Raw genomic sequence first — 14,536 nt, forward strand, 5'->3', positions numbered from 1 at the left:
TATTATGAGACGATCTTGACAGTTTAAAAGCAATGAACTTAAAGTAACTCAAACAAAAATGGCAATAAAACTGCTTCACTCTGGTTTAATGGGTACAGGAGTTTGAGGAAAGCCTGGTAGACCACATAAAACATTTAAAGATGGAACAAGAGGCTAAGAAACAAGATATCAATACAAAGAACAGGTGAAATAACTTTCTCTTAAAAAGGAGACGTATGCTCATTTTCAGGTTCATAATTTTATTTTACTACCAGAATAGGTTTACAGTCTCAAGGGGTCCCGTTTATTGGCCCAGTGTAAGAACAACTGAGTTTTACACACAAAAAGCACTCAAAATTCAGTGTATTTAATCCAAAAGGACAGCAGCTACTTTAGCGTTCAGTCTTATGATAGTGCAAGTACAGGTAAAGATAAGAAGACAGTGCTTAACAATAATTTATCAGTGCTTTATAAGCTTTACAGCTAGAAGATTAAATAACTAGACAATAACTATCAAGATAATGGAAGCACCCATGCTTAACTGAGGCCATTAAGTGTAACAGCTTAATAAAAGTGCAATATGAAGTCTTAATGTTTTTAGATTAAAAGGTTCCCTGTGGAGTTTTTGCCCTCTTGAAGCACTTTGTAGCCATTTTTCTATGAATGTGTTCCCTTCATTTATCTTGTTTGGTACACATTGCTGCTGATATCTCACACTATTCGACTGCTCTACAGTGCATGTGGTGGTAATGTGCCAAGTTTTGCAGCAGTGTGGCAGAGAAGGCAGGGAAGAAGAAAACTAGCAAGCTAGTAGACATGGACATAAATAACGCAGGGTTTAAAATGTCCCGAGTAAGGAAATGCACTAGACGCATTTCTTAAGACCTCGAGGATACATGCAATGTGTTTTGGTGGGCAACAGAACGTAAACATCACTTTTGTTTGTTTACAAGAGAACTCCACAGGGCCCCTTTAATCTTTTTAATTTGACTGACATTAACTCTGGGCGGATTTGTCTCGTTGTAGTGCCTAAACACTACTCAGTTATATTATTTTAGTACACAGATACTCTGATATGGCACCATAACTCCTCTACCACTTCATATATTATTATATTGCTGTATATTTGTTCATATGATCTGACTCAGCTGTGATTATTGATCGAGCTCTTTTTTTTTTAGCAACTTTTATCGTCCCTGACCGAGGCATTTCTTTGTTCAAGAAGCCTGTTGGGTCAAGATGACCGACGGTAGGTGATGTGCAAGTGCTGCATCAGCTCCTGGTTGTCTGTTGCCATGGAAACTGTCTGCTCCAGCTTGCCATCAGGTCGCAGCTGAAACACTCTAGAAATCTGAGAGATGGGGAAGAGCAGGCGAGGTCATTGCTCAGAAGAAGCAAAGAAGTTGTTTTATTGATCAAAATAAGTTCCAGAGAAAAGCTGGAGTTGATGTTTTGTGGGCAGTAATATTACACAGAATTGATTTTAGCAAATACATGAAGTAACTAATATTGATGACGAGCATATGATGATTAATTAATATGATGAGTTTTACCTGCTGAACATGTGGCTCCCGGGCAAAAGAGATTCTGGCCACAGCCTGGCTCTGCAGGCTCAGCTGCTGTGCTGTCAGCTCTCCCTCCTCAATCTCCACTAAACCTGCACAAAAAGACGCACAAAAAACTCAGTACATGCACATTTTAATTTCAATTTATACTAGTAAGAAACTAATGATCTATATTTCATTATTTTATCTTCAATCCTGGTCCTCTGGGCCCCCTGTCCTGCATGATTAAGATGTTTTCCTGCCCTAACACACCTGAATCAAATGAATGGGTCGTTATCAGACTTCAGCAGAGCTTGATGACGAGCTGATCATTTGAATCAGGTGTGTTGGAGCAGGGAAACATCTAAATCATGCAGGATAGGGCCCCCGCCCCCCTGAGGACCAGTGGTGAAGAACAATAAACAATGGTTCATTTTACAGGGTCTATCTTTAGGGTGTAGCTTGTTCCATTTTTCTGTCTGATCTCTGATTGTAAAAGTAAAATTTTCCATGACCAAAATTTGTTCTATCATTGATTACCATGTCTCTTTCCATGTCTTTGTCATCTGCTTCATGGCCATCACACACAATATACCGAAGAGATGTAAATCAGCTGATCTTATCTTTCCTAGTAGATTAATAACCCAAATATTTTCTAGTTTCAGAGGTTATTTTTAAACCAAACATATATTTTAGCGTTTTCTCTCCTCATCCTTACTACCTGAGTTCTGTGCGATGATGAATGCCACTTTGTTTGTTCCGGGCTGCATTCGTATGAAGCCGCACTCCCTGTGCATTGGCTTCTTGCTCTCTGCGTGGAAGGCATTAAACCTGTCAAAGACAGTTACAGTGAGGAATCAGATAAAGTCTGTCAACATAGTTTCTAAACGACAGGAATCAATAGCAGTTCTCACTTTAGTACTGACGCACACACCAGTGATTTAGCATTGCAAATCTAGTTCATCTATATTAGGGCTCAGGATGACTAATGCATCTATTTACCATAATAACATTTAATACCAGACACTCAGTGTTTCCTGGTCTGGTATTTCTCTGCTTGCACTGTTTCTGCTGTGTCCTGAGCACAATGTACATTCATCATAAACTTGACTTGAAACCTCTTTTGTGAGCTCATGCACTCATGACAGAGTGACAAAGACCACAAAACACTCACAGTAAAGAAAATCCTAGCTCTTCTCAAACTCACACTCTTTCAATCATTGGAGAGAAGCTCATGTGACTTGTTTGAAAACGTAAAAGCAAGGATCCATCCTCTCAATGAATATATCTAACATCATTGAGGTATTTTTTCCACCAGCTTTCCAACAGCAACACTCCCTGAAAATCTTGCTTTTGCTGACCTCCAGTGGTTTAACTTCTCACCTTGCTGCAGTGATGTACTCGAGACCTGCTGTGACATTACTGCTGGGTGTGGTTATAAGTGCATCAAAGTTCATCTCCAATCACACCCAGCATTGATGCAGGGAGTGGTTGGAGGTGGTGAAGTGTGATTGCTCACAATAACGTACATGAAGTTGATGACTGGTTGTCCCACATGGCTGAAGTTCAGTTTCTCTGTGTAGTGGAACGGTTTTATGGACGGAAAACAGCCTTCACCAGGTTCATCTGACTCCCAGGCACCCAGAAGCCAGTCCAGAGGGAGGAGGACTGGGTTCAACTCCACTGATGCTAAAACACACAAACAGTTTATGCTGTATTATTGTGAAAACAGAGAAATGGAAATATGCCATATATACTGTATATACAAATACACTGGTATTACTTTACATCTGAAGCAAGTTTGAATTTAATAAGAAAAAAGAGATAATTACATATATTTTGGGTAATACCATGTGACAGAACAATTTACAAGTCAGCTGACATTACAGGCACTGGAGATCAGTTTTTGAGTACTAAATGTTGTAAATTAGACACAAAAATGTTTTTATAGTGGACACGTTGACTTGTCATAGGACCAGGACACATGTTTCTACAATATAATGGTGTTGAGACGCCCTTTTTCACCTTTTATCCTAACAGTGGTCCTATTCTTTATCTTGCCATTTCTTTCATTTCAGTTTACCTTTATTTTACTCTGAATAAGGGCTAAAACAATTTATCAAAATATTACTAAAATCACAATACAGCCTTGTGCGAAATCCAAATCACAAGAGCTGCATTTATTTTTGGATAAATGAAGCACTGTGGTGTTACAAATCATATTTTTCGTAGACAAAAGGGAACATTGCCCTGTTGGTAGAAATCACATTAACATCTTTTTTATTGATTTTATTTCAGTGAAAATAAATGCAAAATTTCCCACTAAAATCATGACTCATTCAACGCATTAAGTGTTTCATTGTGCTGTTAATTTTTGAGGTCATTATATTTTATCATTAAGGCAAGGCAAGTTTATTTGTATAGCACAATTCAGACACAAGGCAACTCAAAGTGCTTCACAGGGGCATAGAAATTACATTAAAATACATTAAAAACAAGTAGGGAAATAGGAAAGTAAGCTAAAATAGAAAAGGTTTAAAGGGGCAAGACTAAAGAATAAAAGTCACAGTGCAGTTCAAGCCTTGAAATTGCTTCAGTGAAAGGCAGTGGCAAACAGAAAGGTCCTCAGCCTTGATTTAAAAGAGGTGAGAGTCGGAGCAGACCTGCAGTTTGTTCCAGATATGTGGCGCATAATTAACATCGACTGTTACGTAAAGCATTTTATGTTGCGTTTTAAGCCATAGAAATAAAGATTATTATCATTATTATATCTAAATATTGCCTCACAATGAAGTAACTCACTATTCACTGAAAAACCAACACAAGATCAGAGGGTTTGGTGCTTTTTCATCTCTCTGTGGCTGTGAAGCAGCAGAGTGTGTCAACCTCTAGGTGGCAGTAATGATGAAAAGGAGAAAACCAAAAACTAGAAGAAGACATTTCTGTGAAACACACAGGGAGGTGACTGTCGTACATCGCATTTATGAAAATCTGAACTTTAAAACAAGACGCAATTATGACAGCATCCTTTATGCATCGAGCACCGACTGCAACATGAGGACTCAGCGCACAAACAGCTGAACATGTCCGGCCGCTGCTGTGTGTTTGTCGTCATGGCAGCTGATGTTAGCTACTTTCGTTTTGGCAGCTAGCTAGCTTAAATGAAAACTCAACAGTCAGCGGTAGGCTCGAGTTGGACGTAAAAAAAAGGGCCACGGAGATACTAAAGGACACATTTTACATTTGGACTTTCATAATATAATGTACATTATTCCGTTAAGAGCTACTAGATATTTAATAAGGAGCTAACCTGATGAGCAGAGTTGGTAGTTGGTTAGCCTGTGGTCACCGTGACATTGGAACTAGCTAGCTAACAAGTTGACATTAGTTCAACATTTCTTACTCTTCATTAAAAATGTAAATATAATCCTACCTGTGTGGTTAAAAGGACACGCCATTACTGAATGAAAGCGCAGTCAAACGAGTAGAAATGCATAAAATCTGGCGGAAGGAAAACAGGTAAACGTCACTAAATTAATAGTTGCGCTGCACGTTGTTGATCCAGTGTGACGTAGTTTTACGGCCGGTCCAATAAGAGCAAGGAATCTTGGGAAATGTAGTTAAGACAGCAAAACACTATTTGTTAGATAACCTTGGATAAATGTACATGTAGTTTTCCACAGAATGGTTTCCCAATATAGTAGCAGTAGTGGTAGTATAATATAGTTTCTCTTACAATTAAATCAGATGACACATGTATATGCGTTTTGCTTGTCTCGTATGCAAACAAAGGGACATTTGCATCATCTACTGTCTCCATACACACACAAAACATCACACACCTATACTATCTGTAGTGATGGGACCACAGGAAATACCCTGTTCTATCACAGAGTAACCCCCCTGTCCACTGTCACACCAAGTTTTAGATCAATCACAGCTTTCATTATGAAATAACACAAGCTCAGGTGTAAGATATATCCCTTTGGCCTATATTTATCTGGCACTTCCTTCATGTATGGGCTGTGAAACAATATATGTTGATTAACCCTATTGTGCAGGCAAATGTTTTTTGCAAGAATTTACTTCATTTGTGGGAGACCTTAGTGAATATGACAAACATTGTTGTACTTGGTTCTACATCCAGGAGGGGAACCTCAAAAGCTAAAGCAGTTTTGGGGTCCTTCCTCTAGCCTATTTCATCCTACATGTGTGATGCACAGGACATGCCACTAATAAATCAAACTGGTATAAAATCAGATGATTAAATGTCACTAAATTATTAGTCACTCTGCAACAATGTGGCTCCATTGAGATGTACTTTTATAGACGGCACAATCAGAGCAGGGAGTCTTGGGAAGCTGTTACCGCACATTGAAGCAGGAGAAGAGTTTGATAAAATAAAGCACACTTTATTGAAATCTTTCAGTGCACTCAGCATGACCCATATGACAATATTGGCTTTTTCATTTCAAAACTCTTACACAATAGTGGCTTGTGGCCTATGTTTTATAAAGTCTGTGCAGTCAAAAGCACAGACAATTTTCAGAAGTGTTTGTTCTGGTCTCTTAAGCCTTGCTCTTTTTGCAGGTCTTGAGAGCGTCTGCCAGGGCATGCAGTGCCATGTCAGCGTTAGTTTTCTCGCAGTTGTATCCCATCAATCCGATCCTCATCACCTAATGAAAAGAGAGGTGGAAAGTACAGTGCATCAGAGCCTGCAGTGACTCAGCAGCATGATTCAGACCGCTGTAAAGACACCGAACTGATGGCGCTGCTCCTGTTATTACATTTCACCTCGTCACAGTGGGAATGAGGTGACTATTATTTCTCATGGAAACATTTCTCCATACAGGAATGATAATTTAGCTCATGAGCACAATGTAAAGGCATTAATCTGTCCACTGTACAGGCCTGAACTACCAGCAGCAACTTACCATGCCGATGGAAGGGCCCAGGCCTCCAGTCATCTCCATCTGGTGGTGTTTCATCATGTAGGTCAGCAACTCCCTCCAGTCATAGCCGTCAGGGATGGCGATGGTGGTGACGGAGGGAAGCCTCAAATCCTGCATGACACGTCACAAAATGAGTGGTCACAACACGGATGAAGTATCAGTTATAGTGCAACATAAACAGTCCGTTACAGGGTCTGCCTCACCCGTTCAGGGACGAAGAGCTTGAGGCCCAAGTCCTCCAGTCCTCTGTACAGGTAGGCCGCCACCTCCTTGTGTTTCCTCCAGGACTCCTCGAGCCCCTAGAGGGAGACAAAGATTAATAGAAGTATGTGATAATCAGACATGAAGTTAGACGGGAGCTGCGCCAACAATACCTCACACAAAACAACTGCACTATGAGAGGCAAATTCAGAGCGATATGTCCATTTTAAAGAAGTAGACATCGATCCCAGAAATGGTAATTAGCTAAAGGGGGAAAAAAATGATGATGAGCCACAGCCGACAATTTGAACCCCTGCCAAACTCCCTGCTGTAAAATTAAGAGTGTTTGAAGAAGGTGCTGAAATAAAGAGGATTTCGCTTTATATTTAGGTCCTTGTAATAAGAGTGGGTTAATACATAATAAGGCCTTTACAAGTCCTTATTAGAGCAGATCTGGATTAATGGACGGATCCAGGAACTTTTTCTCACTTTCTTTAACGTTGTGAGATTTTTCAGTATTTTCATGAATTCATCAGGGAGTAATGAATGGATCTTGATGAAAAAAATCTGCCATATGCAGGTGGCTGGTATCTGTGAATATGACCACAGCACTCTACTGAGTGTCATTGTAGTTGACATTATTTTGTGTGATTAAAAATATTTGTGTTATTGATAGCATAATAAACAAATGTATTCTGCAAAGTCAACTATTAATGCAACCTTAACTGCTAATAAATGCATAATAAAGTATGTCTTAATCATAATAAAGCAAAAAAAGCTTAGTAAAGGTTTAACAATAACACTTATACCGTCTTATTAACATCGGCATATTATAAGGACTTATTACACATTAACTAGTGCTTAGTACACAGACCATAATATAATTTGATACCTTGATACATTTTTGGTTAACAAAAATAATTGGAAAGACGACATAAATAAAGGCTGTGAATGTCTTTCACTAAAGTAACTATAAAAAGGGGTGAAATGTCCCTTTACCTTCTCAGCAAGAATTGCCAGACTCTCTCTCAGGGCAAAGAAACCAGACACTGGACCAGTGTGGTGGTATCTAAAGCCGAGAACACACATGATCAAATTTTATTCACCGAACACTGATGTTTAAAATTAATAATAATAACAATAACAATAACAACAATAATAATAATTATTATAAAAGTTAATCACAGTTAAAGTGAGATTTAGGTGGTATGAAGGGAATCATAATGCACTTACAGCCTGGCTGGTTGGCCATCACAACCCCAGTAATTGGACAGATGTGTCATATCAAAGAGGTAGGATACTGGTTTTGTTTTCCTGTTAAACATCTTTTGGCTGTGAGGGGTAACAGAGACAAAGAGATGCCTGCTTTAGTCACTTGTTGGCCTCAGATTTTATGCAGTTGGCATGGAATCATGCATATGGAAACACACCACAGAATCCCTCCTTACCATGCTCTCTCATTAAAGGAGATGGGTGCTGTGCCAGGAGGTGCGTTCAGAGCCTTCTGAGAACCAGTGTACAGGATGTCAATATCTGGGGACACAATAACAGGGAGATTATATCACACATCAGCTCATGGTAGCAGTGAACAGAATTGAGTCCTTCATCAGTGTCTTACTTTGCTTGTCCATAAAAATTGGTGCTGCGCCGAGCGATGCAACTGTGTCAACCAGGAAGAGGCAGTTATGTCTGCGGTAGTTTGACAGTAAGCAGTGAGAAATGTGACAAAATATTTTGGTAAACACATGAAACTGCGCATTTTATGGGGAAATCGAGGCTCACTTTCTGCAGATGTCTCCAATTCCATCGACTGGGTGACAGAGGCCAGCAGAGGACTCTCCGTGTGTGAGGAAAAACAGGACAGGCTTGTGTTTTTGTACGGCCTACAGAAATATATGAAAATGAGTTTAATGACATGGTCTCTGACTTGTAACTGATTATTTTTGTAGGGTGAGTCAGCTATGGGCTGTTTCAGAGACATTGTGCCTACCTGTTCAATTTCCTTATTGCTGAAATATCCTCCTGGTGATTTTACCATTCTATGTACATTGGCACCTAAAGAGTGAAAGAAAGAAAGAAAGAAAGAAAGAAAGAAAGAAAGAAAGAAAGAAAGAAAGAAAGAAAGAAAGAACAATCAGGCTATATGTAGTTGTTTCTCTTCTTTGGAGACCCAGTGGATGCGTGCGTAAAACCTTGCGTAAATCGCGTAAATACGTACCCATTCTTTCTGCGATCTCTGCAACGCGCTCTCCCCAGATTCCGTTGATGGCCACGAGCACGCTCTCCCCGGGCTCCACCGTGTTGAACACAGCACACTCCATGGCTGCGTGCCCGGAGCCGCTCATAGATATAGTCATGTTGTTCTCTGTCTGAAAGGCGTACTGGATCCCTTTTTTGATGTCATTCATAATCTATGAAACACAATGAAAGCGTGATGACCACAGCACCGTCTCCAAGAATTTAGGTTTATATACTCTGAACAGAATCCAGACAGCGAGTACGTTTGTCCGCCCAACACTTTAGAAATATTCAAATATATGTATGTACATTACGTTTGTGATGTAAAGTTTAAGCCAAATTTGTCAGATATTGATTTCAGCGGGTGGGTAGAACTCGACCTGTGCGCAATTACGCACAAACTGTTCTGATCTGTGACCCCATACAAATATTGATATTTTCTTAGTATGAAAATAACAGAAAATTGAATTATTAACATGAATGGTTACAGCATTTTTAATTTGAAATTGGTCCCATTAAACCTTTCAGTGGTGGGAAAATTGCTTTACCAATTTTACCTAAGCAAAAGGAAAATTACCACAGAGCGTATTTTAGGATTTACTGACACTCAATGGACCTGGGCCTCCAAACTGTACTAAAGTTAAGAAAAAGTATTTTTCCACCTGAAAGAAGCTTAACTGGAGGGAAATATAAAAAAGCAACTAGCCCGACTTTACCTCATACATTTCCGGGTGCAGGTGACCAATTATCGGCCTGCCCCCTGCGGCTAAGACGCGTGGAGGAACGTTTGAGGGTCCCGGTCCGAACAGGTAACGCAGCGGAGCCTCCAGCGGCTTGAGCATGCATGCGGGCGGCGGGATGGTGACGGAGGACATGGAGCGGTCCAGTCGCTGCAGCAGGGGCGCGCACCTCCCCGCCAGCGGACTGTCGAGGGCCACTGCTGCCTGTTGGGCGAGCTGCGCGCTCCGGCTGAACAAAGCCCGCTGCATCACGGCTGCTGTCCTGGTTCCCGAGAAGCCTGCACCGAGTGAGACGGAGAAACTGAGCCTGGCTGTGAGGTTTGGGTGAAGATTTAAAACAAACAGGTCTTTGACCTGTTGGCCACGGGACGGTGTGCCTCCCCTTATTGCCAACCCTGCCCCTGACTTCAGGGCAATAACGGACACAGTAGCATATCAACTTATTATAGTAAATGATAAGAAAAGGTGTTTGTAACAGTAGATTTTTGGTTAACTTCTGTAAATGGCACCAGCATTTTAAGTTTTAAACTTATGAAACTTTCAATACTGGTAAAGTACTCAAATAGAGTCTGAGCAGCTGGTTATCGAGACACGTTTCCCATTTGGATCAGCCTTTAAGTGGAAATATACAACACAAATCATGGGCATTATTATATATGGTCCAGCCTATACAGTGTCCAGACTTCTGATATCTATGTGAAAAAGAAACTTTTTAAACAAAATATCTTTACCAGGGCTGTATTTACATTTACAGAAAGTGCCTCCAGTGCAAAGACTCGCAGTGTTGGCACTTTTGTTACAGTCTGGATCCACCAGGACTGATTACTGTGACTCCTTAAAGCACCTTAAGGACTCTTGAACTCTTGTAGAGAGGTGAAGACCTGAACTTGGCAGCCTTGAACCAGCTTAGGTTAGTTTGTGGGTGGTTTGTTGGTTTTGTCTGCCGCCACATGTCACACAGCAGCATTGGGTTTGTGAAGAGGAGTCTCCTCTCAGGGAGCCAATCTGCTCCCTCAGAGGAGGAAGGGGGGGCAGGCACATGTACAGCCCCACACTCACAAACAAAACACACACACACGCACACACACTACTGTTTCAAATGTTTTTCAAATGAAACGTCACACATTGGTCCAGTTTCACCCTCAGAATAAGTGAGTAGAATAGAAAATGATTCAACTTTAGTTAGAGACAATGGGCACTTCACACACACACATACATCTCCAATGTGATTTTATCTGTGCAAAGTGTAGTACATTCAAGCCTTAAAAAAAATCATTTTCCAGGTGAAATTAAAAATACAAGATTGGTTCCTTACAATGAAAAGAATGTGAAATTAAAACCACGTCCTCCATGTTTCACATCAGTCGTTTTCACATGTTTGGTAGTATCTGTGTGGGATAACATCAATATCACATCTCTATTTTTAGCTTGAATTTTGTTTCACTCCAGATTTGTATGTACAGAGTTGTCCAACCCCTTGTAGAGAGGCCGTATTGTTAATGGAGAGAGAGTTGTTGTGGCTTATAATTGTGGCACTGTCTATGGAAACAGCTTACCATTAACACATCAGTGTCAAACATTTACTTTATCATTTTAATGTTATGTTAAAGATTTATTCCATTCAAGTGGCATTTTGCTTTATCTTATAAATGACAAGAAAGGAAACAAAAGTTGAATTTAGCTACACGAATTAGAGAGATGATGTTTGTTTTTCTGCCTTTTGTCAGGAATTGAGTAGAATATCTGAAACTGTTTTGTAACAGCGAACAGGCCCCTCTCTGAGTCAGACTGGGTAAATAATTACACCACTGGTAAATACATGGGACTCTCTCTCAGCGGCCTTTGAACTGGACTGCACCTTCAAAATCTGCCCAAACAGAGCGGGAGGAGGAGCTCGGGAGGGATGGACACAAAGAGAGAGACAGCTGTGTTTATATGCAAGATCATCCATAGAGGGCATCATAACAGTGTCAGTACTGAGGACATTAACATCCAAAATGGGATATTACGCACACGGTCCCAGGTTAAATTTGATTTCTAAACACCAAATATAAGTAGGCAGTGCGTTATCTGAAATTCTGATTATTACTGTCCACATGGTGACCCTGATGCTTCGGGAATGGGAGCCATGGAGTAAAACCTAGTATGTTGTAGTTTGTGGTAATTTAACTCAAAACATTTGTATTGTGGGTAAAGCTTTACCTGAGCACAATCTGAATTGAAATAATTAAACTCGGCATTTTAACACAACTAATCTTTGCAAGGCCTCAAAGTTAGTGAATAACACTGGACCCTGTAAAGGTCCACTGAATGGGCCCACCCCTAATCTGCTCCTACTAAAAATATGTGTTGTGCTCTCTCGCGCTCCCTCTAACATTAACACCTGCAGAACATTTGAGCTTGATAGTTAATCAGAAGAGGAAGATCTTCACTGACTAACTTTTTATGCCTAAACAAACTAAATAAATCAACTCTTTCTTTTCATGACTGAATACACTGAACACAGTTTTATACTGTTTTACTTTGTTTATGTGTGGCGGACCCTGCCACCTTTCTAGCCTCAAACAGTGGTCTGGGGACCTTATTTTCTTGTTTATTCAGTTGTGGAAAAAATAAATATTTCTGAGTTAATTACTCATCATTAATGAGTCATTACTCATCATTAGTATTCTAAACTTTATTCTGAGTATGAATTTCTTCTCCAAAACTTCATAGTGCCCCTTTAAACATGTTGATCATTACATTATTATGTGGACCTATTTTGGGTCAGTTTCCCTCTTTTTCTTCTCTTTTCTGGCAATCCCGATTTATGTGCAGGTCCTGGCATGGCAAGGAAATGTCCTCCTACATTAGTTTAGATCAGTACATTTCTCAGGTCTTGTGGCCAGCTGCCGTTGGTCCACCTTTGACATTTCGATGTTATGTAAAAGAAAACAAAACCAGATACAACATTTAGCTTTTGCCTTCCATACAGTCATGGTTCACTACATGCTGCTTTAGTTTGACCCTCTGAGACAGGTGGTTCACAGCTGATGTGACAGATGTGTGATGGCAGCTGTGGGTCATTTTCTCCAGTCTTTCTCCTGTCTAGTCTCACTCTGAACCTCTAGTCTCCTATTTTCACCCATATATTGTCACTCTGGGTGCTCTTATCCATCCCTCCACCTCCCCCCTCCTCCTCCTGTGGTGCCTCTGTGCTGCATCGCTGTGCCTCATGGCTGCCGATGATGCTGATGCTGATGTCATCACTGCCTCCCAGCATCCCTGGCTGACATGCCACAGCAGCACCGCCATTTTCCCTCGGTTCAGACTGACTGACGGACCGACGGACAGCCTGACGTCGCGCGGCTGGAGCATCCCGCATCCATCCTCCTGTTTATTCATCCGGCCGTCGCTCCTCCCTCCTCCTCCTCCCTCCTCCTGTCTCCTCCTGTCTCCCACTCCTCGCCTCTAATTGACGCACCGCTCCGGCAGCAGCCCACCCAGCGCCGCTGCTGAAGCCGAGGCTCACGTCCCCCTTTCTCTCTCTCGCTCTCCGGCGGATTCTCCATGTATGGATGCGTCAAGGAAAGGGATGCTGTAGGCTGACGACAGGAAGAGAGGAAGACAGAAAAAATAATTCAGGCTGCTGAGGAGATTGAAGAAAGGAGGGAGCGGAGGATTCCTGCTTTTGAATGGGCAGAGGATTCACCCTCTGCGGTCGTCGACGCTGAGCTGCTGAGGTAAGAAACGGCTCCTTTGAGGTGTTTTTCGCGGCACAGCATCGCAGCTGATGGGTGTCACGCCTCGGCGAGGACGGTGCGTGTGCGTGTTGTTGATTTCGAGGCCTTTTGGGTAAATAAGGACGCTGCGTCAGGAGGTTTGATGTCAACAATTGTCTTTAAAAAAAACAAACATATGAGCACAGATGACACCACCTGCAGCCTGAGTGAAATAGATGAACACACGAGCTAATAGAGGATGTAAATGTGTTTACAGCTCTGACCTCCTTTCTGACGCAGTGGTAGATGATGTGGAGTCTGTGGCGTTTGTGTTTACGCGGCCTGTGTTTGAGGTGCGGCAGGCAGAGCAAGATGGAGGAGGCAATATTTACATGGCAGATGAATATTCGCTGTCTTTACGCGCAAATGTCCCCTCAGGATGAGTGTCCTTCAGCTCATTGTAAAGATGTTCAGGAGGAATTGTGTTTGGCATCGATCCGAGGCTGAGTTGATGGATGTGCGCCGCGCAAAATACGCAAATAAACCGTTAAAAAAAAATTCACTAAATCTCCTGGTGATGAGCAGAGAAAACATAAAAGCCACCTTAAAAAGATTCAACACAAGTGAGAAGCAAATTACTGCAGAGATGCTGTGAAAAAAACATCACAGCTGATCCCAGACATTTATGAATGTGTGTTATTTTCTGTGAGGCAGAGAGGGGATCCAGTTTCATCACAAGGCCTCCAGCCTTCAGTGATGGATGAGGCCAGGGGATGATGATGATGATGATGATGCCGGGAAGAATAAGCAGCCATTTTATTGTGGAATAACAGGGATGCTGAGGATCTTCCTGCCAAATAATGACCCAGCGTTTTAGTCAGCGTGTTTTAGGGAGCTGACTGAAGCCAAACGGACTGATTCAGGGCCTGGAAATGGAGGACCAGTCGTAGTCTGAGCTGTGTGCTGAAGCTAACAAGGCCCCTGTCCTGAATGTTGAATTATAATAACAACAACAGACCTCAGATAAATAATTTAAATTACCCCAAAACAACAGGGAAGCCCTGTTTCCATCCGACACGTCTCTGCTTGCGTTGGTTTTTTAACCCCTCTCATCATCTACCTGTGCAGGTTCCAGCTGTGTGTCATCAGCTCTTCTCCTCGCTCAAACACCCACCTGCAAC

At 41.5% G+C, this 14,536-nt stretch overlaps 2 protein-coding genes across 2 annotated transcripts; both read right to left on the minus strand.

Annotated features, from left to right (window-relative positions):
* Window positions 1–218: 218 nt before the first annotated feature.
* thap4 (THAP domain containing 4) lies at window positions 219–5,066 on the minus strand. Its single transcript, XM_073492027.1, has 5 exons — window positions 4,957–5,066; window positions 3,053–3,212; window positions 2,245–2,354; window positions 1,533–1,636; window positions 219–1,330 (listed from the first exon to the last, which is right to left on the minus strand). Exons 1-5 carry the CDS (start codon window positions 4,979–4,981, stop codon window positions 1,214–1,216), a joined length of 516 nt encoding a protein of 171 aa, XP_073348128.1. The 5' UTR covers window positions 4,982–5,066; the 3' UTR covers window positions 219–1,213.
* Window positions 5,067–5,914: 848 nt separating this feature from the next.
* On the minus strand, window positions 5,915–9,958 carry agxtb (alanine--glyoxylate and serine--pyruvate aminotransferase b). Its single transcript, XM_073492026.1, has 11 exons — window positions 9,631–9,958; window positions 8,895–9,087; window positions 8,667–8,731; window positions 8,459–8,559; window positions 8,295–8,365; window positions 8,125–8,209; window positions 7,910–8,008; window positions 7,676–7,745; window positions 6,679–6,774; window positions 6,458–6,586; window positions 5,915–6,199 (listed from the first exon to the last, which is right to left on the minus strand). Exons 1-11 carry the CDS (start codon window positions 9,901–9,903, stop codon window positions 6,092–6,094), a joined length of 1,290 nt encoding a protein of 429 aa, XP_073348127.1. The 5' UTR covers window positions 9,904–9,958; the 3' UTR covers window positions 5,915–6,091.
* Between the last annotated feature and the right edge of the window lie 4,578 nt (window positions 9,959–14,536).

This window comes from Pagrus major, chromosome 21, assembly GCF_040436345.1.
Source record: "Pagrus major chromosome 21, Pma_NU_1.0".
In the NCBI taxonomy this organism is placed as follows: domain Eukaryota; kingdom Metazoa; phylum Chordata; class Actinopteri; order Spariformes; family Sparidae; genus Pagrus; species Pagrus major.